The sequence below is a fragment of the Erinaceus europaeus genome, chromosome 4 (genome assembly GCF_950295315.1).
Source record: "Erinaceus europaeus chromosome 4, mEriEur2.1, whole genome shotgun sequence".
Classification (NCBI taxonomy): Eukaryota; Metazoa; Chordata; class Mammalia; order Eulipotyphla; family Erinaceidae; genus Erinaceus; species Erinaceus europaeus.
In genome coordinates, this window is record NC_080165.1 from 59,697,989 (window position 1) to 59,725,682 (window position 27,694).

General features: G+C 46.0%; 1 protein-coding gene across 3 annotated transcripts; it reads right to left on the reverse strand.

Moving 5' to 3' along the window:
- Nucleotides 1-686: 686 nt before the first annotated feature.
- ETV7 (ETS variant transcription factor 7) lies at nucleotides 687-27,694 on the reverse strand. 3 transcript variants are annotated; one of them, XM_060189711.1, is made up of 9 exons: nucleotides 27,560-27,694; nucleotides 27,100-27,187; nucleotides 25,041-25,176; nucleotides 9,887-10,051; nucleotides 9,414-9,539; nucleotides 7,335-7,562; nucleotides 4,835-4,977; nucleotides 1,840-1,940; nucleotides 688-1,674 (listed from the first exon to the last, which is right to left on the reverse strand). In XM_060189711.1, exons 3-9 carry the CDS (start codon nucleotides 25,165-25,167, stop codon nucleotides 1,557-1,559), a joined length of 1,008 nt encoding a protein of 335 aa, XP_060045694.1. In that variant the 5' UTR covers nucleotides 25,168-25,176; nucleotides 27,100-27,187; nucleotides 27,560-27,694; the 3' UTR covers nucleotides 688-1,556. The 3 variants fall into 3 exon arrangements, with proteins under 3 accessions (XP_060045695.1, XP_060045694.1, XP_016048511.2); XM_060189712.1 differs by lacking the exon at nucleotides 27,560-27,694 and having other exon boundaries at nucleotides 687-1,674; XM_016193025.2 differs by lacking the exon at nucleotides 27,100-27,187 and having other exon boundaries at nucleotides 27,560-27,690.

Below are 27,694 nucleotides of genomic sequence, written 5' to 3' on the forward strand. Positions count from 1 at the left end.
TAGGGAGATGATGTCATGGCTGGAAAAAGGACCAGAAAGCTGGATCAGGGAAGAGAGTAGCTCCCTAATATGGGAAAGGTGTATAAATATTGTTGACTGTAAACCCCATTGATTTGAAAAAAACTAGTATAGCCACAGGCCCTTTGGAATATACTAAAATATGCCTACTAGTTATCTATAAAACGGAGACTCCCTTCCCCAATTCTTCTTCTGCACTACTCCAGCCTTTAGGTTCATGATTAGTCAACAACTTGTTTGGATTTATATGTTAACTCTCTTTTCAGCCACCAGGTTCCAGATGCTAGCATGATGCCAACCAGACTTCCCTGGACAGACAACCCCACCAATATGTCCTGGAGCTCCACTTCCCCAGAACCCCACCCCACTAGGGAAAGAGAGAGGCAGACTGGAAGTATGGATCGACCAGTCAATGCCCATGTTCAGCGGGGAAGCAATTACAGAAGCCAGACCTTCCACCTTCTGCATCCCACAGTGATCATGGGTCCATACTCCCAGAGGGTTAGTGAATAAGAAAGCTATCAGGGGAGGGGATAAGATACGGAGTTCTGGTGGTGGGAATTGTGTGGAGTTGTACCCCTCTTATCCTATGGTTTTGTCAGTGTTTCCTTTTTATAAATAAAATAAAGCAAAAGTTTCTGAGAATCAAAGGTATTTTTTAAATTATTTATTTATTTATTAGATACAGAGAGAAACTGAGATAGAAGGGGAGATAAAGAAGGAAAGAGAGGCATCTGCAGCACTGCTTCACCTCTTGTGAAGCTTCTCCCCTGCAGGTAGGGACCAGGGGCCTAAACCCTGTTTCTTGTGCATGGTAAGGTGTCCTCTCAACTGAGTGTACCTACCAGTTAAATTTCTGACTGCACAGGGAGCTTGGTTCCCCTGAACCCTACATTTGTGTTCAGAGTCATAATGAATATTCAAAAGCACCAAAGAGAAACAGGGAGCAGCGTTGAGCTCTGAAGCAGCATCCCAGCTCTGCAAGCCTGGGTCTCTGTTTCCCCACAGCTGAAAGTCAGAAGTGTGTGAATGTGAGATTTCATGCAGGCAGGACCGTTGGCACAGGGAGCACTCAAGTGCCAGCTGTGGTCACTGGAATTCCAGAGCATTTCTCCATGGAGTGCATCAGCCCCCTGAGGGAGGGCAGGTGATGACATGCATGCCCCAGTGAGGGGGTCTCTGCTGGCTTCTCTTCTACCTGGAAGGAGCTGTGTGGGTACTCTCATGGCTGTGTAGGTCAGGCAGGAACATGGTATACTCCCTGTGCCCTCACCTAGGCCCAGGGTTTCCCTCCTTCTAGCATGGTGCCCCCTGCAGTGTGAGACCAACCAATCCTCAGCCCCATCTCACCCTGGCAGATGACTGGTCTGATACAGTTGTTAAGATGCCCACGAGCATGTGTAAATCCCGGCTGAGTCCCTGCAGCCCTGGAGGAGTTCGGAGGCCTCCATGCTACAGGCTGCCTTCCTGGGAGCCTCCATCTCTGCACCTGCACTGCCCGGTGCCTGAAGCCACATGCCCATAAGTCCACCTGCTCCTCAGGGAGATACTGCCAGCATCGTCTCCGTGAAGTCCAGCCTGTCTTGCTCTGGGCTCTCCTGCTGCTTCAGTCGGCTACCCTGGTCCTGGATTACCTTCCCAGGGGTCTTCAGAAATCTGCAATGTGGGTTCCAACTTGACAGCAGCTCCTGCCTACACCCATCCCTCTTCAGGGTGTTTCCATCCCAGGAAAATGCATCCCTGCTTCCCCTGTTCACCTGGTGACCCCCCCCCCCACACACACACACACACACATACCACCACCACCACCACGCTACTTACCTAAACAGCAGCTTCTGCCCAGGTTCCTTTTTGATGATATTCAGCTTATAGTAGTGGCGCAGTGCACGAGACATCTTCTCGTAGGTCATGTTCACCCGGTTCTGGAAGGAAAAGCAGCCCATATTACCCCACTCTCACTCCACACCTTCCAGGCCCAGGATCCCATACCCTGAAGGAAGAGGGTTAGGACTTAGCTTTTTCCTTTCCTTTCCTTTCCTTTCCTTTCCTTTCCTTTCCTTTCCTTTCCCTTCCCTTCCCTTCCCTTCCTTTCCTTCCCTGCCCTCCCTTCCCCTCCTTTCCCCTCCCCCTCCTCATCTCCCCTCCTTTCTCTTGCCCTCTCTTTTCTCCTCTCCTCTCCTTTCATTCCTTTCTTTCATCAGAGCACTGCTCAGCTCCAGCTTAAGGTGGTGGTGAGAATTGAAACTGGGAACCTCAAAACCTCTGGCATGAGAGTCTTTTGGCATAAGCATTGTGAAGTCCTTGCCACCCCTAATGGGTGGGTTCTTAAGCCTCTTTGCCAGTCTGTGTGTGTTTGTGGGAGGGGGGGTACTGAGGGGTAATGGAGTAATGGGTTCCTACCGAGCTGAGAGCCCAGGACAAGAGACAGCTCTAACACTTGATTTGAATAGGAAATGTCACAAAGAAAAAACATATGTGCATTTAAAGGAAATGCTCTCAGAAAGACAGCATTGGGGAGTCGGGCTGTAGCACAGCGGGTTAAGCGCAGGTGGCGCAAAGCACAAGGACCGGCATAAGGATCCCGGTTCGAACCCCGGCTCCCCACCTGCAGGGGAGTCGCTTCACAGGCGGTGAAGCAGGTCTGCAGGTGTCTATCTTTCTCTCCCCCTCTCTGTCTTCCCCTCCTCTCTCCGTTTCTCTCTGTCCTATCCAACAACAATGACAACAACAATAATAACTACAACAATAAAACAACAAGGGCAACAAAAGGGAATAAATAAATAAAAAAAAAAAATAAAATAAAAATATATAAAAAAAAAAAAAAAAGAAAGACAGCATTGGGGGTGGGAGTTGAACCCATGAGGGCTTTGCCACCAGCTGTGTGGTCATGTGACTTTGGCCAAATAACTTTTTTCTCTCTCTGGAGGGTGGGCTGGGGGTGGGCTGGAGACTAGCACCATCATATAACAAATGTGTAATCTTGGGCAAGTTTGGTTTATTTGACTCCACTGAGACTGCTCCCCCAGCTATAAATTGCGGTCAAGAACTGTCATCTCACAGCTTGGCTATGTGAACTAAAGTATCCAGTCCAGGGGTTAATTAACACAAAGCATGCAGTCTGTGCTCATTAAATGGAATTACCTTTTTCAAGGTCTCAGCTTCCCTTCCTATGCGGTCTAGAGACTATACCAGATGAGTATGGCCAGCCCAGACTCCCAGCACTGCCAAGACAACTGACAGCACAGAGCCACATACATGGGCTGGGTCCAGGCCCCTGCACAGCACCTGCCAATCTCCAACTCATGGACAAGTTGATTTATTCCTTTTGTTTCAGTGTCCCCACTGATAATACCTACCTTGTGAGGTTGTTCTGTGGATCAGTAAGTTAATATAGATGAGGAGTTTATCATACTGTCTGGGAATCAGATGTGGTATACTATCTCAGGGGGTGCTATATATTGCAAATTATCATTATCACTCTTGGGTTTTTTATTTTATTTTTCCCAAATCCAGTATCACTTTATTGAGGAAATGTTGATCTACAGGATTGTTGTTGTCACAAAGGATATTTCCCCAAAATAGTATCAGTACATTTTCACCCTCAACCAAACTATCATCTTGTCCTACCACAAGGACTCAGGTCCCCAACCTCGCCTTAGTGCTCTGCTCATTTTGTTTTTCTGGAACCAGAGCACTGCTCAGCTCTGACTTAAGGTGGTGCTGGAGGTTGAGCCTGGGATCTTGGAGACTCAGGCAGGAAAGTTGTCTGCACAACTACTATGTTATCTCCTAAGCCTTGTTAACTAGTTTTTTAAAGATTCATCTTCTTTTTCTTTTTTCTTTTTTTTCTTTTTCTTTTTTTACCTCAAGGGCTATCACTGGAGCTCAGTGCCTGCCTTACAAATCCACTGCTCCTAGTGGATATTTCTTCCATTTCGTTGTTGTTGTTGTTATTGTTGTTGTTGGATAGGACAGAGAGAAATAGAGAGAGGAGGGGAAGACAGAAGGGGGAAAGAAAGATAGACTCCTGCAGACCTGCTTCACTGCTTGTGAAGCAACCACCCTGCAGGTGGGGAGCCAGGGGCTTGAACCGGGATCCTTATGCTGGTCCTTGTGCTTTGTGCCATGTGCGCTTAACCCACTCTGCTACTACCCAGCCCCCAAGACTCATTTTCTTCATTTTCTTAAAAGAACTTATTTGTAGACAAGCACCCTTGCTTTATATCATTACTATAAGTAATAAAGTTGACAGGGTAGCTGATTTTTAAAAATCTTAATTCTATACTAAGGCAGATACTTAATTATTATAATTTTCGAGTAAACTACCTAAGATCTCCTAGAAGACCAGGGATGATGGCTTGGTCATTCTCAGGCCTCATCAGTTCTGACAATCAGTGTTCTTTTGGGATTTGAGACCAGGGCTTCTGTCCACCCCCGAACACACACACACACACACACACACACACACACACACACACACACACGAGACCCAACTTCCTTGTCTGAACAGCTCCCCAGTAACTACTCACAATTCACATTAACATACTTTGAAAGACTCAGATGCTAGGTAAAAGTGAAACTAAACATGAGAAAGCAAGAGTTCCAAATTTTAGGGACAGCCCCCATCTTCAAGAGATAAATTTCTGCCCCAGGGGGATTTCCCCAAGTAAAAGACTCCTGAAATTTCTATGGCTACTGGCAAGACCTTCATTAGTTGAGAATTGTCTTCCAGAGCTGAGGGATCCACTCTGACTCCCTGCCCAGTCCTCTTCTGGATATCTGAGTCAACCCCACCCCTACTCCCACTGAAGTTCACCTTGTGGTTTCCCCAGAGCCTGGCGAGCCCGTTTGGATCCACAACTCGGAAGATCTTGGCGTTCTTGTCTTCCCACCTGATATATGGCTCGTACCTGGCATCAGAGAGCAGCTGGTACACATAATCCCACAGCAGCCTGCAGTCTGCAATGGAGAACGCTGCTGCTATGAACTCATTGTCTCATTCAGTCATCCTGACTCTAGAGGGGCTGCTGTGGGATGTCCATGGAGTTTCCCCCCTGCATGTGGTACCAGGGCTTGAACCTTACACGTGGTGATGTGTACTCTCTACCTGGTGATCTATGACTGGAATCACAATTATTTGAGCTTTTGAAGAATAATCTTTAGTGTTATTTGTGCTCTTGCTTTGTGTTTAGCACTAAACTAGGCCTTTTTTTTTTTTTTTTCCTATTATATTACTTAGTTCTCAGACCACTCCCTGGAGGAGAGCTGAAGAGGCTGGGAAAGCTGTCCCAGCCATCCAGTGGAGCAGAACACATGAGGTCCTGGGTTCAGAGGCCTGTACCCAGTCACTCAGTCCCCAGGGTTTGTTAAGTTAGGATCCATCCTGGGAAGTCCCCCTAAGCGAAGTCCAGGAAAAGCAAATATGCCATTGAGGAAAGCAAGCAGCAGAGGGAGTCTGAAAGAGGAAGGCACTAAGTCCTGCACCGGGGCTGCTCCACTGGGTGGCTGGGACAGGTTTCCCAGCCTCTTCAGCTCTCCTCCAGGGAGTGATCTGAGAACTAAGTAAAATAATAGGAAAATCAATCAAACAAACAAACAAAAAAACACGCCTAGTTTAGTGCTAAACACAAAGTAAGAGCAAATAACACTAAACATTATTATTCAAAAGCTCAAATAATTGTGATTCCAGTCATAGATCACCAGGTAGAGAGTACACATCACCACGTGTAAGGTTCAAGCCCTGGTACCACATGCAAGGGGGAAACTCCATGTAACAATGCAATAGTATCTCTCTTTCTCTCCCCCACAGACCCCCAATAAACAATGAAAAAGTTAACTCCAGGGAGATCACTGAAGAGTAGTATGCATCAAACTCAATAGTATTATGCATTAAATATTTTTTAAAAGATGAAATAATTGAATTGTGTGATTCCCAGTCATTTCCAATTCAAAAGTCAGATTTTTCTGCCCCCCATATGGTGTCTTATTATACATGCTATGGTTCTGCCATGGCTAGAAAACACCCTTTGGGGCAGAGGGTAGATAGCATAATGGTTATGCTAAGAGACTCATGTCTGAGGCTCTGAAGTCCCAGCTTCAATCCCTCACACCACCATAAGCCAGAGCTGAGCAGCGCTCTGGTAAAAAAAGAAGAAGAAGAAGAAGAAGAAGAAGAAGAAGAAGAAGGAGAAGGAGAAGGAGAAGGAGAAGGAGAAGGAGAAGGAGAAGGAGAAGGAGAAGGAGAAGGAGAAGGAGAAGGAGAAGGAGAAGGAGAAGGAGAAGGAGAAGAAGAAAGAAAAGAAAGGAAGAATGAAAGAGAAAGAGAAAGAGAAAGAGAAAGAGAAAGAAAACACCCTTTGAACAGGCAGGTTTCTGTCTTTTGTCTGAGGGTCAATCTTTCAGTGATGAATGCAGAGTAGAAGTGTTTCACCTGGTAGAACCCAGATGCTGATGCCAGCCTAGCTAGATTCAGAGCCCAAACTCTACTACTCACTGCTGTGTGGTTTGGGGGCTCTCTGTGACTCATTTTCCTTATCTGTAAAAATGGAGCTGATAGGGAGTGCAGCAGGTTAAGCGCACATGGTGCAAAGCACAAGGACCAGCTTAAGGATGCCGGTTTGAGCCCCCGGCTCCCTACCTGCAGGGGAGTCACTTCACAGGTGGTGAAGCAGGTCTGCAGGTGTCTATCTTTTTCTCCCCATCTCTGTCTTCCCCTCCTCTCTTCATTTCTCTCTGTCCTATCCAACACAAAGACAGACAACAATAAAAAAAAAGGCAACAAAAAGGGAATAAATAAATAAATGTTTTTTAAATGGAGCTGATAACACCAACTTCAAAGGAGTATTCTGGGATTAAATTTTAAAAGGCCTTAAAAGCAGCCTGGTACATAGGAAGGACTTGATAAATTTAAGTCTTGGGGTCTGGTATAGCACACAAATTACCATGCACAAGGACATAAGTTCAAACCCCTGGTCCCCACCTGTAGGGGGGGGAAGCTTCATGAATGGTGAAAGAATGATACAGCTCTCTGGTGAAACAATGATACAGCTCTCTCTCTCTCTCTTTCTCTCTCTCTCCCCCCCTCCCTCTCTCCTTTCCCTCTCTCCTTCTTCCTCTCTACCTCCCCTTCCCTTCTCAATTTATGTCTCTATCAAAAAGAAAAAAATAATGACTACTGGGAGTGGTTGATTTGCTGTGCACACACTAAGCCCTGGTGATAACTCTGCCCACCATGAACAGAAACAGGCCAGTCAGCCCAGCCCCTCTGCCAACACAAAGCCTCTCATCTCCCAGAGCAGAAGCACCCTCCACCTCACCTGCAATCCTGCCATCCAGGGGGGCCTGTGGCATGGCAGGGAAGGAGCATACGCCATCAGTTCTGCAGCCCAGCTCCTCACAGTGAGCTAAGCTGAAGGAGTCCTCCTTGCTGAGGGGCCACCTGACCAGGCTGGGGGTATCCATAGTGTTCCAGGAGCTGACCAGACCCAGATCTGATGGCTGCTGAAGAGGATCCCTTCTGAAGGATACCTGTGAGGGCCTGGTCTCTGCAAACAAATGAGCACCACTGACTCTGTGGGCCCCTTGTCTCCCCAGCCCCAACCCCCAACAACACATCTGGGGCAGCACTTCTGATGCTTCCTCCACCCAGGTCAAGAGGAGTGGAGGGCAGAGGGTAGGCCTCAGACAGTGCACTGCTGAGCTCTACCCCCCTTCCCTCCCCTCACCTGTACAATCCTTCACTCAGCCAAGAGGGGACAGAGACAGACACCCTGTACCTAGGGAGGTCAAGGAGGTACACTTAGATGAAATATATTTAAACAGACACTTAAAACAGGTGAACATCCAGAAAAGAGAATGCCAGGCAGAGAGAACACCAAGTGCAAAGGTCCTGGGGCAGGAGTGTCTCTGATTTGTTCAAATAACCAGGCCACCCAGTGTATCTGGAAACACACAAGGGGCAAGGAAGGATGGCAGAGGGTGGGAGGTCACTGGAAGATCTGTGGCTCTGACTCTAGGTGAGATGTAACTTACTAGAACCATTTGAAGTAGAGAAAAGACATGACCTGGATTGGGAATCTGAAGGAAGGTGGGAGCTGCTCTACTGAAAAAAAGATCTGAGGTCAAAGGCAGAAGCAAAGAGACCAGTGAAGAGAGTTTCCAGAGATGACAGGGCTGGACCATGAGCAGCACACTCACAGATGTGTGACCCCATGAGGTTCTGGGCAGATCCTGAAAGTGGAGCCAACAGCATCTGTTGACAAATGAGATGTGGGCAGGAGAGAATGGGAGCAAAAAGGAAGAATGTCCAGTGTCTTAGGGTGATGTGTCTTAGGAAAATGAAGCTGTGGTTTAAATGGAGGTTTTAGATAGGGAGACTGGGAGGGGAGTGGGGGCTGGCAGATCAGGTATGTGCTTTAAGAGTCCTTGGGGCCGGGGTGCCCCTCAGACATTCCAGAGGAGGTGGGTGTGAACTGGGCAGTCCAGGATGCACAAAGGCTGGGACTCAAAGAGGCTTGGGGATTCATGAGAATTGCTGCACTAATGTCACTGAGCACTGAAGATTATATGACATTTCGCAGGATCTGAATATAAAGAAGAGGCCCCTAAGCCTTAGGCTACACCCAAATTTTAGAAATAGAGAAGATAGGCCCAGAGATAGCTCATCTGGGAGGGCACACACTTTATACTGTCTATATTCTAGCCCCTGGACACTACATGGGAGCACCATGCACAAGGGAAAGCCTGAGGGGAGTTGGGAGCAGTGCTGTGGAATCTTTCCTTCTCTCCCCCCACCCTCTTCCCCTCCCATCTTTCACCCTCTACCATTATAGAAAGAGTAGTAAGAGGAGGAAGGGATGGGAAGAAGGAGGGAGAGAAAGGAGGAGGAGGGAAGAAGGAAGGGAGGAAGGAAGGAAAAATGAAAAAAGCCATTAGGAGTGGTGGAATGGTACATGCATATCCCCAATTATAACCCTTGGGGCTGGTGGAGGAAAGAAACCTTTTCCTGAGACACAGAAGGAATGACTAGTGGATTGTCCTGGAGGCTAAGGGGAGATTTTGGGGGGGAGAGAGGCTGGCCCACCGAATCAAAGACTGGAGAAACCACAGTGACCAAGACCACAGTGGGGGTGGGTGTCCCGTGTCCAGGTGGCTGGAGACCATAATGAGAGTGGTTTCATGGCGAAATCGAGAGCAGAGCAAACAGACACCACACAAACCACTCTTTGCAGGAGGAGAAATGGAGATAAGGAGCAGGGCTGCAGGAGGAGGTGAGTAGGCAGGACTGGGAGGCTATGGGGAACTGACCATCCCTTAACCTCTTTCACTATTTGGCATGGGGAAGCCCGGCCAGGAAGGCCTTTTGGATTTCGGGGCGCTGCGGGCAGTCCCCTCACCTTGCAGGGGGCAGGGGTGGTGTCCAGGAGGCATCTTCTGCCTGAAGGTCCCTCCAAAAAATGGCCTGCACACCAGGGCTCGCCGCTGGGTCTTGATGTACTGGAGCAGCTCGTACAGGACGTCGCCTGCAGGGGGCGCGGGAGAACGGGCTGCTGCTGACAGACTAGGGGGTGGAGGGTAGGGGGCTGGCCGGCCCCTGGGGGCGCTGGGGCCCAGCCGGCAGACCAGGGCAGAGGAGTCTGAGAGCGCAGGGCAGGACCCCGGAGCTCAGCTCGGCCGAAACTGGCAGCCAAAGCCACCCACCCGGTTACCGCAGGTCTGCAGCCAGCCGCACCCACAGCTCATCACTGGAGGGAGCCTGCAGGTGAGCCCGACGCGTCCCCCACGCCCGGCGACCTGCCGCCCTCTCCGTCCTGCTTCCCGCACCTCTCCCAGGTGCCTCCTACAGAGAAGCCCACCAGTGTCACCAGACCTGAACCCGGCGCCCTCAGTCGGAAGTCATCCTTGGTGAGAATGCAGAGGGCGCGGCCATTCATCTCGAATCTGTGCTCGCGAATGCGCCGCAGAGAGTACTCCTGCTCTGCCCAGCGCAGCCAGTGCAGCACGTCCTCCCGGCTCCAGAGCACCGGCTGGATACCTACAGCCAAGGGGGCACAGGCTGGGGCAGAGACTCCCCACCCCGCCCCCTCCCACACATCACTGCCCCTTACACCCCTCCAACCTCTCCCCGTCTTACTCAAGGCCCTTGCTTGGACAACACCTCCTCAGAGAAGCCCACCCTGAACACTCTCAGAACAGATGCTTTTTCTGTTCTGCCTCCCATCCCTTCCTGGTCATTTCTGTGTCCTGTTCTTTTCTCTTTTTAATTTTTAAAAAATATATATTTATTATTGGATACAGAAAAATTGAGAGAGGATGGGGAATACAGAGAGGAAGAGAGACACCTGCAGCCATGCTTGTGAAGCTTTCGCCTACAGGTGAGGATCAGGGGCTTGAACCTGGGTCACCTGTATATCTATTTGTCTTTAAAAAAAAAAAAAGATTTATTTATTAATGGGAATGGAAGCAGAGGACCAGAGCACGAGATGCCAGGGTTTGAACTGGGACCCAATGCCTGAGAGTCTGGCAGGAATGCAGCAGGTCTGTGCAAGTCAGTTTCTGAGTCCTGGGCCCGCAAACTGAATTATTTTTTATAGAGGTGAGAGACATATTAAGAAAGGCTGAGGTAGCGAGAGGGAGTTGGGCCGTAGCACAGCGGTTTTGAAACCCCAGCTCCCCACCTGCATGGGGGGTTGCTTCACAAGCGGTGAAGCAGGTCTGCAGGTGTCTATCTTTCTCTCCCCCTCTCTGTCTTCCCATCCTCTCTCCATTTCTCTCTGTCCTATCCAACAATGATGACATCAATAACAACAATAATAACTACAACAATAAAAAAGAGCAACAAAGGGGAATGTTTTTTTAAAAAAAAAAGAAAGGTAGAGAGAGTGTGTGTCAGCAAGAAGAGACATCTGCGACACTGCTCTACTGCTCATGAAGCTTCTCCCTACCCTACCCCCCACTTGCAGGTAATGAGTCAATTATATTTTTATGAGGTTCCCTATTTCATATTTCAAGCTTTGGCCTCAAAATTCAAAGCTATGATTCCTGGGTCAGAGGGGGTTGGGAGGATATATTTGCTATCACACATCTGATAAAAGCTTAATATCAAACATATATAAAGAACTCATATAGCTCAACATTAATAACAAAAACTACAAATAACCCAGTAAAAAGATAGACAAATGATCTGAATAGACAGTTTTCTAAAGAGATGCATATGGCCCAAAGACATATGAAGAAACACTCCACTTTACTCATCTTTGGAAAAAATGCACATTAAAACCACACTGAGATTCCACCCCCCATCTGTAAGAATGGCTGATATCAACATAGGAAATGATGAATGCTGGCAAGGATGTGGAGAAAAAGGAACTGTGATGCACTGTTGGTTGGAATGCAAATTGATGCAGCCTCTGTGAAAAACAGTATAGAGCATCCTTAAGCAAATAAAAAAAAAAGAAATATCTTCTATTTTATCTTAAATATCCAGCAATACTAGTCCTAAATATATATCCAAAAATATGAAATCACTAATTTGAAGGGAAATATGTACCCCTATATTCACAGTTGCATTATTCACAGTAGCCAAAAAGGGGAAGCAGCCTAAACGCCCATGGACAGATGACTGGATGAAGAAGTTATGGGATATATAGCATTTGATGGGATACTACTCTGTGATTTAAAAAAGTGAAACGGGGGGGGGGGGTCGGTAGCACAGCGGCTTAAGCGCACATGGCGAAGCTCAAGAACAGATGTATGGATCCTGGTTTGAGCCCCTGGCTCCCCACCTACAGGAGGGTTGCTTCACAACTGGTGAAGCAGGTCTCTAGGTGTCTATCTGTCTCTCCCCCTCTCTGTCTCCCCTCCTCTCTCCATTTCTCTCTGTCCTATACAACAACATCATATGGCAACAATAACGACAACAACAAAGGCAAGAAAATGGGAAAAAATAGCGTCCCAGGACCAGTGGATTCATCGTGCAGGCACTGAGCTCCAGCAATAACCCTGGAGGCAAAAAGAAAAAATTTAAAAAGTGAAACTGTATCCTTCAGGACAAAATGGCTTAGTGGAGGAAGTAAGGAAGTGAAAGGTAATTACCAGATAGTTCTGCTCTATATGTGAAATATAGAGAAGTAAAGCACACAAGCTTGTGTGCACATGCACGCACTCACATATACATAGACACAATCCAACTGTCTCTAAGACTTTGTGAGAACTATGGTGGTTCTTGTTGGGGCTAGGGAGCCACAACACTTTGGTGGTGAATGTGTTGTGGACCCTACCCTGTAATCTTATAGTCTTTTAAACCATTATTAAATCACTGGTAAAATAAATAAATAAATAACAAAAAAGATTAAACTCCACACTCCTGTAGTGGTTCTGACTACAGGAAACCGCTAAAACCCTACCCATAAGGGAACTTTGCTGACAGCATCAACCACAGATGGGGTCCTATTCCCAGGCCCAAAGAGAGGGCATGATACAGGCCACAGAGTACCTCAGACTGGCACCTGGCATCCTATGTGCCAGAATGATTCTCTGGTTTTTTCCTCCTCTCCTCCCCTCCATAATGGATGGATGGATGGATGGATGGATGGATGGATGGATGGATGGATGGTTGGATGGATGGACGATGGACAGACAGGAAGAAAAGAAGGGAGGGAGGGGACTTTCTTGTTCCTCAGGCCTTCAAATAAGACTGGAGTTGACTTCCAAAAGGACTTAAGCCCCAGTAAAAGACCCAGCTGCAAGCTGTGGGACATCTTCTGAGGTCTTGATGGAACTCAGCAGTGGGTCAAAGCCCCTCACAACAGTCAAACAGCTACTCACTGGATCAACCAACTGGCTCAGTGTCAAATCCCCTAGCTCAAGGTCCAAGTTCCAGCTCAGTCCCTTGTTAGTCAAGTCACTTCAATAAGTCACTTGACCTCTTTCAGCTTTGATGTCTGTCCTCTTTGGTAGCTTATCCTCTTTGAGGGGCAGTGTGGTACTATACAACCCAGAATCTCCCTCCTAAGACCTAAGAGACCTGGTAAACACACCCACTGAAATAAATGCAAGTATCTATGGTGGCTCTGTTTGCAATAGCAACGAAGTGAAAACATCCATCTGGCAGAGAATGAACAATCAAACTGTGATGTTTTCATGCAATGGAGTGATGTTTTGGTCCAGCACAAAAACTACAAAAGGCATAGATAATGTTCAACAATATTACAATTATGCAAAGAAACAAGACATAAAACTACAATCAAGAATAGAGAGGACAGGGTGAGGCCAGACAGTGGCTCATCTGATAGAGCACACATTACTCTCCGTCTTTGTTTCTCTCCCTCTCTCCACATACATGTTTATGTGTATATATTGTGTGTGTGTGTGTGTGTGTGTGTGTGTGTGTGTGTTAAATATAGAGAATAAGGAGCCAGATGGTGGTGCACCTGGTTAAGTGCACACATTACAGTGTGTAAGGACCCAGGTTCAAGCCCCTGGTCCCTATCTGCAGGGGGAAAGCTTCATAAATCGTGAAGCAGGGCTGCAGGTGTCTGTCTCTTTCCCTCTCTGCCTCCCCTTTTCATCTCCATTTATCACTGTCTCTATCCAATAATAAATAAATAAATAATATTTTTAAAAACTTAATTTTTAAAAAATATTTCTAAATAGAAAGAGGAGGAGAAAAATCAACTTGAGAGCAGCAGTGTTCCCATGTATACAAGGTCAGAGCTAGGTGTGGGAGGGGAAGGACAGTAAATGTAACCTGGCCCTGGATGGTGGCACACCTGGATGAGTGCACATGTTACAATGCACAAGGATCCAGGTTTGAGTCCTTGTCTTCACCTACAGGGGGAAAGCTTTGTAAGTGGTGAAATAGTGTTGCATGTGTCTCTATTTTCTCTCCCTCTCTATCTCCCCCTACCCTCTTGATTTCTGGCTGTCTCTATCCAATAAATAAAGATAATTAAAAATATTTTCAGAAATAAAATGTAACCTAAGGAGTGAAATAAAAATAGTAGTCTCACAATGACCTTGGGTCCATACTCCCAGAGGGTTAAAGAATAGGAAAGCTATCAGGGGAGGGGATGGAATACAGAGTTCTGATGGTGGAAATTGTGTGAAGTTGTGCCCCTCTTATCCTATGGTTTTGTCAGTGTTTCCTTTTTATTAAAAAAAAAAGTAGTCACCCCTTGGAGGGACTCTGACAGGGAAGAGTCACAAGGAAGCATTCTGGGAGACTAGACATGATCCAGCTCTTGATTATGGGAAAAGTCATAATACATTTTTGTGTAAAAAGCAGAGAAGGAAAAAGTCATGACTTTTCTAATACACTAGTAGTTGATATCTACTATCTAGGTGCATAGATATACAAAAATTCCAGACAAAATAGTTTACTTGGATGCTTTACTACTTCACCATGTGTGTAACTCAGATTCCAGCCCAGTCCCTGCTGCAATGGTACACGTTTCAGTGCACTGTAGTCTCTTTCACTCTGTCTCTATATGGAAAAAGAAATCATCCTGGAGTGGTGAAACTCTGATGATGACAAAAAAAAAAATTCCTGGTTGTACACTAAGATTTATACACTTGGCCATATGTAAATTATACCTCATATAAAATATGTGCAATAAAAACACACAACTATAGTAAAAGGCACTGATGACTGTACAGGCCAGTGGTAAATGAAGTGACCTAAATGACCGTGTCTCAGTTTCCTCAACTACAAGACAAAGACAATGACAGAAATAGGAACACACAGTAGTCACAAGGATTTAAAGAGACAACCAATGTAAAGACCAGTGTCAGACGGAGCTCTTGACGTTAGATGAGTGTGAAATGCTTGGTACTGGGTGCAGCACACCTTTGAGTCCAATGATCAAATGCCTGCACATGTTATCTAGGATGTCAACTCCCTGTTAAAGAAGCCTGCTCGGGTCAGTTCAGGGTGAACTCAGTTGGGGATCCCTTTCCCAGTCCAACCAAACCTCTGGAGTCTTGCTTGCAGACCAGCTCAGGGTCTTCCTCTTTTGGCAATAAGAGAAGTATTTTCACTTCCTTTTCATGGATTATTTTAGTCTTTCATGACTCCAGCCTGATTAAACCTTACTTTCCCGGCCTTAGGAAGTAGCTCACTGGGGATTTCCAGCTTGGCTGGCTATTAGCTTTGTAACAGATTTAGATAGAGACGCCCCCATACCAACCCACTCCACCCAAGAGCAGCCTGTCCAGCACACCGCGGGAAGGTTCAGGTGTCTCCCTAAAGAGTCAACACTTGGAGGACAGGCAGTGGCTTACCCAGTTGAGTGTACACATTACCATGCACAAAAGCCAGGGTTCAAGCCTTGGCTCTCCACCTTCATGAGCAGTGAAGTAGGTTTTCTCATGCCTATCTATCTTTTTTAAATATTATTTATTTATTTATTTATTCCCTTTTGTTGCCCTTGTTTCACTGTTGTTGTTATTGATGTCATTGTTGTTGGATAGGACAGAGAGAAGTGGAGAGAGGAGGGGAAGACAGGGAGAGAGAAAGATAGACACTTGCAGACCTGCTTCGCCACTTGTGAAGCCACTCCCCTGCAGGTAGGAAGCTGGGGGCTCAAACCAGGATCCTTATGCCGGTCCTTGTGCTTTGCACCACCTGTGCTTAACCAGCTGCACTACCGCCCAACTCCCCTTTCTCTCTTTTTATCAGTGTCATATCAAATAGAAAGTAGGAAAAAAAGGGGGGCTGGGGAAGAAAAGGCTGCCAGGAACAGTGGGCCAGGAGCAGTGGATTAATAGTACTGGCACTGGTCCCCAGTGATAGCCCTGGTGGCAATCAAAAAAAAATTCTGGGGCCTGGTGGTGGTGCACCTGATTGAGCACACATGTTACAATGCACAAGGACTCAGCTTTAAACCCCCAGTCCCCACATGGAGGGGAAAAGCTTTGTGAGTGGTAAAGCAGTGTTGCAGGTGTCTTTCTCTCTCCCTCTCTATCACCCCCTTCCCTCTCTATTTCTGGCTGTCTCTAGCCAACAAATAAATAAAGATAATAAAAAAAATTTTAAGTCTTCTCAGCCCCTTACTCCCAGAGCAGGGATGCAAGTGGGGGTTCTCCACCCCTGCTCTTCTACTGCTCTTAGCACTGGGCCTACTGGCTCCTTATAGAATCCCTGCATCCCACCTCCCACTAGAACGCCAGACTCACAGGTACAGACTTTGCTAGTTTCCATCAGTACTATCTCTGCAGCACCTCAAGCCATGGCCAGCACATAGCAGATGCTTGATAAATGCAAATGAGTGAGCTGAGTGATCTAATCAGGCTGGCAAGGTCTTTGGGCATCCTAACCAATCCCACCTCCAGCTCCCAGCCCAAACCTAATCAGGTCTCTTTCCACAGTGTCCCTACTATGCTCTCACTCAAGAAGCTAATCTACAATTAGAGATAGAACTATCACATACAGGATCCAGCAATTCCACTTCTGAATATTATTCAAAGAATACACAAACACTAGATCAAAAAATTATACACACCCCTTTGTCCACAGCAGCATTAGTCATAACAGCCTATATGGAGTCAACCTAGATGGCCACCAACATGAATGGGTAACGAAGATCTGATTGCTGTACGCACACAGTGGAAAAACAAGCTGTTATTTTTAAAAAGATGATGAGAGCATGCCATGTACAACAACATGGGTAGGCCCTAAAGGGATGTGCTAAGTGAAATAAGACAGACAAAAAATGATACAATTTCATATGCATGGAAGGTAAAAAAAAGAAATAAATGAAATGAAAAAGAAAGCAAAAGCAAACCCTTAGATTCTGGCCATAGAATAGTGGCTCCCAGCAGGGAAGGAACATGGTAGTGGGAGGGGACCGACCTAGTAGACAGGGGACTGGATGATGACAGGTGGAAGTCAGGTCTTTGGTGGTGAGTGTGGTGTGGTAAAGATAGGTAATGAAGTATGAATTTACACATCTGAAACTTACCTAGTGTTGGAAATGAACATTACTTAAAATTATAAAAATAAAAAAACTTTGGAGTCCTGTTGCATGGTGGTGGAGGGAGACCTATGTGGAGGGTAGGGTGAGACTACTTGGCAGACAACTACATGAAGAAATGAGAAATAATACCCATGTCAAAAACTGCACTAGAAATCATTAACACACACCCCCAATAAAATGCCTTAAAAATGTTTTTAAACTACTATGGCTTCCAACTGCCAACCTTACCAAGTCAAGACACATTTGTCCTGATGTTAAGACTGCTTTAAGCTGCCCTCCCTAGCTGATTAAAGTTGTACTCTTCAATACTGCAATTTCCTAGCTCAAGGGGGTCTCTAAGCTGGACCAGCCTCTAGCAACCAAAGTCAGAACTACATGGTTCTGCCAACCTGGCAGGGCCCCCAGGAGGAACTCAGGAGACAGTGTAAACTGCTTCAACCACCCCTAAAACTGGTAGCTGTCATTATTTGATACTGGAGGTTGTCACTCAGAGTGAGAGAGCAGGGAAGTGGAACTGAATTCCAGATCTGCCTTTTACTGATGGGTGAGTATAGACCAGATATTTCTCACCCTAAGGCCATTTTTCTCACCTATAAGTTGGGGACAATAGAAAAACCAACTTCCCAGAAGTACTGCGTGTATTTCATCAGAGAATGTACACACTATACACATAACACATAGCCTTTTGTTATGATTACCAGCATCCTCCCTTTCAGAGCCTGCCCCTAGGCTAGCAATTACCGTTGTCCTTAGATCATGTGCCAAAGTCTATCCAGAGTGCCCTCAAATCTATCACCCCACTCCTTGCCTTCGTTGTCTGGGCTGATATTGCTTTTCCTGATCATCACCCTCAACCTTATGTCATCCTCAGAATGTGACGACAGGATCAGCACAAACATCTATCATGTGTCCTGCCCATAGGCACCTTCTGAAGGGAAGTTTGCGATAGTAGGTGTGAAATCCATTCAGGGCTTGTCTTGGCTTCTGCCAGAAAGAGGGATCTTTTCCATTTGCACCAAGATATACAGGGTCTAGGCCAGGCTCTGAGTTACTGTTAGTTTTTTGAATCTCTACCCTGTTGATTGTTAGCCATAGTCCCTTTTATTATTGAGTGATGATATATCATTGTCAACACTAACAGTTTCCAGAATGTTTACTTCTCATCTCCATCCTTCCTGCTCTGTCCCACCCCTCTGCTTCAAACCTGTGCCCATTTCTTCACAGCTTCTAGCAGACCAGGATGTAGGGCAGTGTTTCCCTAACCATTCTTACCTCAACACTCAGAAAAACATATACATTTCATATCATGTCCCCCACACGTACACATGCAGGCAAAACAAAGCTTTCATGAAATCACAGCTACTGTTATTGAGAATGTACTCTTATAAGCTCCGTTTCCTTTTTCTTTTAAAATACATATCTTGACCCACCATGCTGACTTCAACCTTCTAATGAATCATGACAAGTCTTTGAAAAAAAAAAAATCACCATTAGGAGACAACTGCATATAATTAGGTCTGCAAATGCATTTCCAGCAGCAGCTGACAGGAGTCTATTAGAGATGCAAAGTGGTAAACTTCTTTTTTTTTTTTTTTTAACCAGAGCACTGCTCAGCTCTGGCTTATGGTGGTGCAGACTTTGGAGCCTCAGGCATGAAAGTCTCTTTGCATAACCATTATGCTATCTACCCTGGCCCAAAAGTATGGGGTAAACTTTTTTTAAGTATGTTATTTTATTTTTTTAAGATTTTATTTATTTATTAGTGAGAAAGATAAGAGAAGAGAGAGAGAGGGAGTCCAGCGGTAGTGCAGCGGGTTAAGCGCACGAGGCGCAAAGCGCAAGGACCAGCGTAAGGGTCCTGGTTCAAGCCCCCGGCTTCCCACCTGCAGGGGAGTCACTTCACAGACAGTAAAGCAGGTCTGCAGATAAGTATTTTTCTCTCCCCCCTCTGTCTTCCCCACCTCTCTCCATTTCTCTCTGTCCTATCTAACAACGACAACATCAATGACTACAACAACAATAAAAAACAACAAGGGCAACAAAATGGAAAATAAGTACATAAATATATAAAAGAGAGAGAGAGAGAAGAAAGAGAAAGAACCTGATATCACTCTTGGTAAATGTGTTGCCAGGGATAGAACTCAGGACCTAATGCTTGAGACTCCAACACTTTATCTACTGTGCCACCTCCCAAACCACTAAACTTTTCTTAGAGATGCAGAGTAGTATGCCCCACTGCAAACCTTTGAATCAGAATCTACACTTCCACATGGCTCCTGAGAGATTCACATACAAATGAAAATCCAAAATGCTCTGCTTAGCTCCCAGGATCCTAGGAAGTCCCATATGTTAAAAACTGTATCATTAAAGTGGGTGCTAGGACTCTCATTTAAGAGGAAGATGTGACTTGAGCATTAAAAATCCTGTTAGACTCCCCAGGCCTTTCCCCCTGTCTTACACACTGCCCGGACCACCCTGCTGCCCATGACACTGAAACACAAGGGTGGTGTTATGTGTCACTTCCTGTGGCTTGGATGCAACAAAGAGCTTTAAAAGGCAATTTCAAAACACAAAGATGTCTCAAGTTCTCTGCTTGAAGCAGAGTGACATTCACCAATCCATCTTCCTGGCAAACTCCTAGAAAATGAAGAGACTCAGTACTAAAACCTATTGAGTCCCATCCCATTAGCACAGTAGATGATTCATGCCCTTGTTAGTCTCAGTTTCTCTACCATCAAATGAGCCTGAGATGGTGGCCCCTCTAAGCTGCCTTCTCCCAAAATCCCCTAAGTTGGGTGGAATCATCTCCTCCCATACACACTTCCTGTAGCCTCAGCCTGGGGCTCCAGAGTACTGCTGTTTATTCATCCCAGCCTCCAGCTGACCTTCACAGGGATGGGAAAATTCAGATCTGGATCCGCTCTCATTGACCACTTTCACAAGGAGTCAGGATTCTGCCTCTCCTCCCAGCCCACATCCCATCATAAGACTTTGCAACTGTCTTGGGAGTGTACTTTCCCCTGTTCCACTGCACCTTTCTTTGCCAGATAAATAAATAACCATGGAGAGGTGGGGTGAACTTTGTAGGGAAACAGTTTGTCTGCTCTGCTTGGTGCAACTCACAAAGCTAAACCAAGATTTGTTTTGTTGGTGTACCTTCCTGCTGAGGCAAATCAACCCTGAGGACCAGAAAGAACAGAAGCTAGAGGTGGAGGAAGGGAGAGGGTGGGGGCCTAGAAATAAAGATCAGAGGCATGCTGAGACAAGGAAGCCTAATTTCCAGAAACATTAAAAAAATGGGGCTGACATCACCCCAAGCCATGTGAAGGTCAAGCCCTTATTGGGTGTCAGTGGCTGGCTTGTTTGGGATGCCTTGACAGGAAAATGACTCACTTTCCATACCATTCTTTCAAACTGCTAGCTCTTTAGTAAGAGCCAGAACTGTGGTGTCTGAACATTTTCAGAAGTTTCAATAAATATGAATCATGAATTCTAAGATGAGAATACAGTAGACCCTGTTCATGCCCTGCCCATGGCCCTAGGCACTTACTTCTAGGTTCTGAAGGCAGCAAAGGCAGGCAGCTGACTCAGCTGGTACCCAGGGAAACTTAAGAGCAGGGGAGGTGGTCAGTGACTACAACACTGGACTTAATACAATGAGATTCTGAGTTTAATTCATGGCATCACATTGTGCCAGAATGATGTCCTGGTTCTCTCTCTTCCTCTCATGTTAATAAATTTGAAAGAGGGAGGGAGTGAAGGAGGGAAAAAGAGGAAGGAAGGAAGGAAGGAAGGAAGGAAGGAAGGAAGGAAGGAAGGAAGGAAGGAGCAACCCTCTTCCCATAGAGGGAAGTAGTGAATAGAGGCCCAGCTTCCTTACCTTGGAGCTGGGGTAACTCAGGGTATGGGCTCACTGTCCCCAGAAGTTCCCACTGAGATAAACCCAAGTTGCCCCAACACTAAGTGCTCAGTGGAGTATTTTGGAATTTGTTTATCTTCTCTATCTCCCCCCTAAGCCTAAATGAAGAAGTTTTTCAGGAGCCATTGCTGGGGAAATCTAAGAGAATAGGACTAGGACCTCAGGAACCATATATATAGCACAGTGACGCTGTACCTGGAGCTGAGTAACCAGAGGGCAGGATGGCTCATGAAGGGAGGAAATGTCTGCTGCCAGATGAGCAGGAAGGCCTCCCAGAGAAGCCCCACTGAAAGGGTCTCCAAAAAACCAAAAGACTTGCATCACCGTATTTACCAAAATGATGACTAAAATTCTTGAAAAACCCCACCTCTCGCCTGTATCCTCTCACCCAGTAATCAGCACCTAGTAGAAGGGAGGGGACTTGAGATTACACAAAATGGGGCAGAACACAACCTCCTGCAGCTCAACATTCCTACTTTGAATATGAGGGAACATATTCAAATGGCGGTAGCGCAGCAGGTTAAGCGCACCAAGTGCAGGGACTGGCATAAGAATCCGGGTTCGAGACCCTGGCTCCCCACCTGCAGGGGAGTCACTTCACAGGCAGTGAAGCAGGTCTGCAGGTGTCTTTCTCTTCTATAACTTGGAGAACTGGCTGTGAGAATGACGAGGCAATGGGGGACAGTCCACAGGGCCACATGGGGCCAGCAGTACAGCTCCTCCCTCTCTGATGGTGGGTGTGCTTACCTACCCAGGAGAACTGAGTTAAATGACCTCCACAATCCTTCTCAGCACAAACAGTAGGGTCTTCAAGTCTGTCCTCAAGGTCATGTTTTTCCTCTTGTCACCAAGACTAAGGACAAAAGCACAACCCCAGTCTATGTAACCACTGTGTAACCACTGCCAAATATCTCCTTTGACTCAAAATAACCAGAGTTAACATGTGAACAAAAGGAGGTTCTGGGGTTCTTAGCAGTGCTACACATGCTCTTCTCAAATCACACCATCACTGCCCTCCACTGCTATTCAGATGTACCCCGTTTCCTGCTTGGGGTGGGGGGCTGGGAGGTAGTTGGGGGGGAGGAGTATCTAGTCTAAGTGAATATCTCAGTTCATGGAAAGAGAGGCTTTCTTCCCCATTAAAGAATATCAGTGCGTGTTTCTCTTTCTGAGAGAAAAGAGGAAAAAAGGAAGAACACTCAGAAGCAGAAAGAGGTGTAGGTGTCAGTGACTTAGAAAGTGAAGGCAGGGGAGTCGGGCGGTAGCGCACCTGGCGCTAAGCGCAGGGACTGGCTCCCCACCTGCAGGGGAGTCGCTTCACAGGTGAAGCAGGTCTGCAGGTGTCTATCTTTCTCTCCCCATCTCTGTCTTCCCCTGCTCTCTCCATTTCTCTCTGTCCTATCTAACAACAACGACATCAATAACAACAATAACTACAACAACAAGAAAAAACAACAAGGGCAACAAAAGGGAAAATAAATAAATATTTTTAAAAATTTAAAAAAAAAAAGAAAGTGAAGGCAGGACCAGAGGAAAAAAATGGGCAAAATATATATATATTGATAGTGCTATCTATGACCTTGAGAGGACTACCGTAGTTTCCAATGGAGGGGATGGGGACACAGAACTCTGGTGATGGGAACAGTGTGGAATTATACCCCTATTATCTTATAATTTTGGAAACCAATATTAAATTGCCAATAAAATCTTTAAAAAAAAGGATTGTTAGTGTGTTCTAGGAGCTGACAATACTGTAAGGCTTACAGATGTGAGGTCCCAAGTTCAGTCCCCAGCACCACACATACCAGAGTAAAGCCCTCTGGTTTTTTTCTCTCTCTTTAATAAATAAACATTCTGTGAAAGGATACCAAGCAGAAGTATTTGGGGATCGCAGGCTGTTCCCAAGGCCTATGAAGTCACACCTGACATCCTGCTCAGTGCTGTCAGAGGCTCAAAAGAAGACTGTGGCCAGGAAATCAAAGAGTGTGAAATCAATAAAGCTGTGTCAGCCAAACAGGAAGTGGCCTGGGAGCTTAACAACCAAGGTCAGATGTGCCTCCTTGCCCCCAGACCCTCCAGATAGATCAAAGGTCCCAGCAGGATCAAGCTTTTCACTTCCAAAGCTTGGGAAGCTCATTTTAAAGTCTCTTAGAAGATTCTTAGCAGTGAGTAGCACAGCTGGTTAAGCACAAGGACCAGCATAAGGATCCCGGTTCGAGCCCTGGCTCCCCACCTGCAGGGGAGTTGCTTCACAAGCGGTGAAGCAGGTCTGCAGGTGTCTATCTTTCTCTCCCCCTCTCTGTCTTACCCCTCCTCTCTCCATTTCTCTCTGTCCTATCTAACAACAACAATAATAACTACAACAATAAAAAACAAGGGCAACAAAAGGGAATAAATAAATTAAATAAATATTTAAAAAATAATAAAAATTAAAAAAGAAGATTCTTAGCAGGACCAGGTCTGGCTTTGGCATGGAGAACCTTGAACATACCAGTCAGCACCTACCCCCATCCCCAACTTTGCCATTTGAACCAGGTATGAACACATGAATCTATAGTCTGCTCCATGGTTCTGAGTTTCCCTGAGCAAGAGCATTACATAGGAAAATGAAATGAAAATATAAGGGATGATATCTCCCTTGGCTAAGTTGGGATAGATTTGATTGTTCTATGACTTCTTACACTTCTCTGTTATTTTCCAATAAGCACATGCAACTTTTATCACAATAATAATTAAACTTTTCTTGTTTAATGCCACCAGGGTCATCACTGGGGTCTGATACCTATACAACAAATAAACTACTCCCAGCAGCCACTCTTTCTCCTCCTCCTTTTCCTCTTCTTCCTCCTCCTCCTCCTTCTTTTCTTCTTCTCTCTCTCTCTCTCTCTCTCTTTCTCTTTCTTTTGGCTGATAGGAAGAGAGAAATTGAAGGAGAAGAGGGAGACAGAGAAGGGAGAGAGAGAAATATCTACAGCACTGCTTCACCACTGGTGAAGTTTCCCTCCTTCAGGTGGGTATTGTACCAGGGACTTGAACCTAGGTCCTTGCATATAGCAACATGTACACTCTACTGAGTGTGTCACAACCCAGCCCCCAAACATAGTTATTTAAAAGAGTAAATATATATATATATTGGGTTGCTGGAAAAGTTATGACATATTTTTCTATGGTTTTCTATGCAAAAACGCATCATGACTTTTCTCACAATCACATGAGTGCACACACACACACACACACAGAGACACACACACACGCATGTGTGTTGAGTTTAGCCCTGTATTGGTTATGTCTCTAACTCTTTGTCTTAAAGTTGGAAGGGCCCCAATAACTCACTTGATCCCAGCCCTCATCTCACCAGTGACCCGCCCTTTTCTCATACACACACATACAATTTGGTTATGTCAGCTGTATTTTGCACAAGAAGAATTCACATTTACCTCTCCCCTGACTTCTTCATCAAGAAAAAGTTCAACTCAGCAAAGAAACAGCAAGTGGAGGGAAGGTAAAACTCTAATGAGTTTTGGGGGGCTGGGTCATGGCTCCATTGGTGGAGCGCACATGCTTAGGGACCAGGGCTCAAGACCCCCAGTCCTCACCCACAGGGAGAGGGGGAAGCTTCATGAGCAGTGGAGTAGTGCTTCAAGTGTCTCTCCTCTGTGTAGCTTTCCCTCTGTTTCTGTCTCTCACCCTGTATCAAAAAAATGTTTTTAGGAGAAAAAAAATGATGCTGGGAATGGCAGAGTTGTGCAAGCACTGAGCCCCAGTGATAACACTGGTGATGAGGAAAAAAAGGAGAGAAAAGTTAATGGATCATATATATTTCGACTTATTTTTTTTTTATTTTGCTGCTATGGTGCCCTGCAGCAGCATGATTCCACTGTTCCAGGTAGATTCTCTCTGTTTTTAAGACAGAGATTGACAGAGTGGAAGAGGAAGAAGGTGTGACACCATGGCATCACTCCATCACCTGTGAAGATTCTCCTGTGTGAAGATTGCTCCCATGATGTAGCTGGGGTGCAAATCCAAGCCCTATGGCAAAGTGTGCATTCTACCAGATGAGCTATCACCCAGCCCTGATTTGTCCATTTTTTTCTCATTCAGCTTTGCTTCCCCGCCCCTACTCTACTCACGTAGTCTTCCTGGAAGCTTGCAGATCCCCCCATCACCCAACAAGTTCACTTGAGCTTCACATCTGGTTTGAGCCTGGATGCCTGGAGGTGGTGTGGCTGCCCTATGGTTCACAGGAGAACCAGTCATAGGCCCCTCCTAGAAAGAGGAAAGCAGATCAAAAAGGCTAGCATTTTGGTGAAGACTAATCATCTTTTTTAAATAGTGGTTTAGTAAAGATCAACAAGATTGTAAGACAACAGAGGTATAATTCCATACAGTTCCCACAACCAGAATTCTGTGTCCTATCCCCTCCATTGGAAGCTTCCCTGTTATCCCCCTCTGGGAGTATGGACCAAAATTCTTTTGGGGATGCAGAAAATGGAAATTTTGGCTTCTGTAATTGCTTCTCCACTGGACATGGGCATTAACAGGTCGATCCATACCCTCAGCCTGCTTCTATCTTTCCCCAGAGGGGTAGAGCTCCGGAGAGGTGAGACCTGTGATACACTGATGAGGTCACCTGCCCAGGGAAGTCAGGATGGAATCATAGTAGCATCTATAACTTAGTGGCAAGAGTAGTCATCTTTAAATATCTATAATTTTTTAGATGGGAAAGAGCATTCTTCTCTGCTAGTTGGCTATTTATTTTAAAGGAAGGAAACACATATGCCTTCAACTTGTACCATCTTGTAAGCAACAGACACTTGATAAATTTCATTTTTTATGGAATTGGTGTATTACACCAAAGTAAAAGACTCTGGGGTGGGTGGGTGAGGAGAATACAGGTCCATGAAAGATGATGAATGACATAGTGGGGGTTGTACTGCTAAATGGGAATCTGGGGAATGTTATGCATGTACAGGCTACTGTATTTACTGTTGAATGTAAAACATTAATTCCCCAATAAAGAAAGAAATTATTTAAATAAAAAATTCATTTTTTAGATTCATGCTGTTCTCCTCCTCCTCGTCCTCCGTCTCCTCTTTGCCACCGGAATTACTTCTGTGTCTGGGTACCTGTATGATAACTCCACCATTCCTGGTGACTTTTCTTTTCTTTTCTTTTCCCATAGAGATAGAAAGAAACAGAGAGAAAAAAAAAAATGAAGGTGGGAGGAGAGAGACAGAGCACTACTCCACTGCTCTTGAAGGTTCTCCCATGCAGGAGGGAACTGGGGACTTGAACCCAAGTCCTCACTCATGATTAACATGTGCATTCTACCAGGTGTACTACTACCTGGAAGCTGATTCATGCCACTCATGTTGCTGCCTAATCCCACAAAAAGGTTTCCTTGCCAAGACTGAATTTATAAACTCAGGGTCTAGCAAAATGACTGGAACCCTATTAAGAGACACAGGGAAACTGAAAATCCAGATTAAAAAAAAAAAAAACCTTTAAAACAGAAATAAAGAAGTAAGCAAGTAAGTCCTACTTTCAAACTGGGACAAGAAGAAAGGATAAACATCTGCACCACAAGATTCTACCAGGGGAATCTGTCTCTTTGCAGTTTGACAATGGGTGGGCCTATGGCTGGAAATAATTTGTATATCTTATTCATTGGGAAGAAGGAATGAAAAAGGTGACTAGGTTTTGTAGAAAGAGGAAGATCCAGTTCACATCATGAACAGCAAAAGTGAAACCAGTCCCAGTGGGAGTTGTTTTCTAATTCTAGAATTTTCCAGAGCATTGCATTCATTCTTTGGTCTCTGAGGAGAGCAATCTGCAGTGAAAGATTCACTGGGGGTCAAACTCCAGAAGCCTTGGTTGCAGTCAGTGAGGCTTCAATACCCTCTGGGGTAGTTCCTGGTTCATTACTAGCTGCCCCCAGCACTCCTGTCCTAGTGGGTGCTGTTTCCCAGGTAACCTAACCTCGGAGGCACCTGGCAATGGGGGCTTGTCAAACTGGCTAAGGAATTTAACACCCAGGACCCGCAGAAAGTTTCCTGTGGATTCCTCTACCCTCTTCCAAGAATGAGGATGGGGGAATTCCAGGGCTTTGACTGCCTGGTAAATGCCAACCAGAGAACTGCTGAGATTGATAGTGCTAGGCTTCCATGAAAGTCAGGAGGAATCCAGTACCTTGGATCTTGGAGACAGGGAGGTGGAGAAAGGCTTGGTAAGTAGGACAAGGGTCAAGCTCTTGGGGTGGCTTCTGAGGATCCTAGGCCTACATGGCAAATGGCAAAAGACAGCTAAGGTCAGATTAACCTTACCTCTCTCTCACAGGATCTTCAGCGGACCTCTCTGGTTGATGGGGTAAGCAAGAGGTAAGGAGGAGTATACAGTAGGAGGCATTGAGGGGCAGAGGCAGGAGAGCGTCTTAAGGGGGCTGGAGGTGGAAGGCCGGCTGAAGATAGATAGTGATGTTTATGGATATATTGGAAAGTGCTATTCCAGCCGGAAAAGCGTCTGATTAAAAGGATATAGAAACTGAGGTGGTGGAGAAGGGACTGAGGAGTGGGGGTCTGGGGCGGAGTGGTTGGGGGGTGCTATCAGGTGGTTCCGCGTGGTAGCTGTGGTGCAGCAGGCAGGCTCTTACCTGCATTACAGGTGGAGGCGAGGAGCACCTGGCTTTCCCTGGCGAGCGCTCCTCGGCCTGCAGCTGCTGGGCACTGGTCGAGCGCTCTCCACCCCTTTCCCAAATCGCGGGCTGGGCACTGGGAGGCGGCGCGGG

Bases quoted from the DNA above. Each gene is read 5' to 3' on its own strand.
- ETV7 (XM_016193025.2), bottom strand. The intron at 4,978-7,334 runs GTGAGGTGGAGG...TCTCCATTGCAG, and splicing joins CCTGGATGGCAGGATTGCAG to ACTGCAGGCTGCTGTGGGAT. The intron at 1,675-1,839 runs GTAAGTAGCGTG...CCCACATTGCAG, and splicing joins GGGCAGAAGCTGCTGTTTAG to ATTTCTGAAGACCCCTGGGA.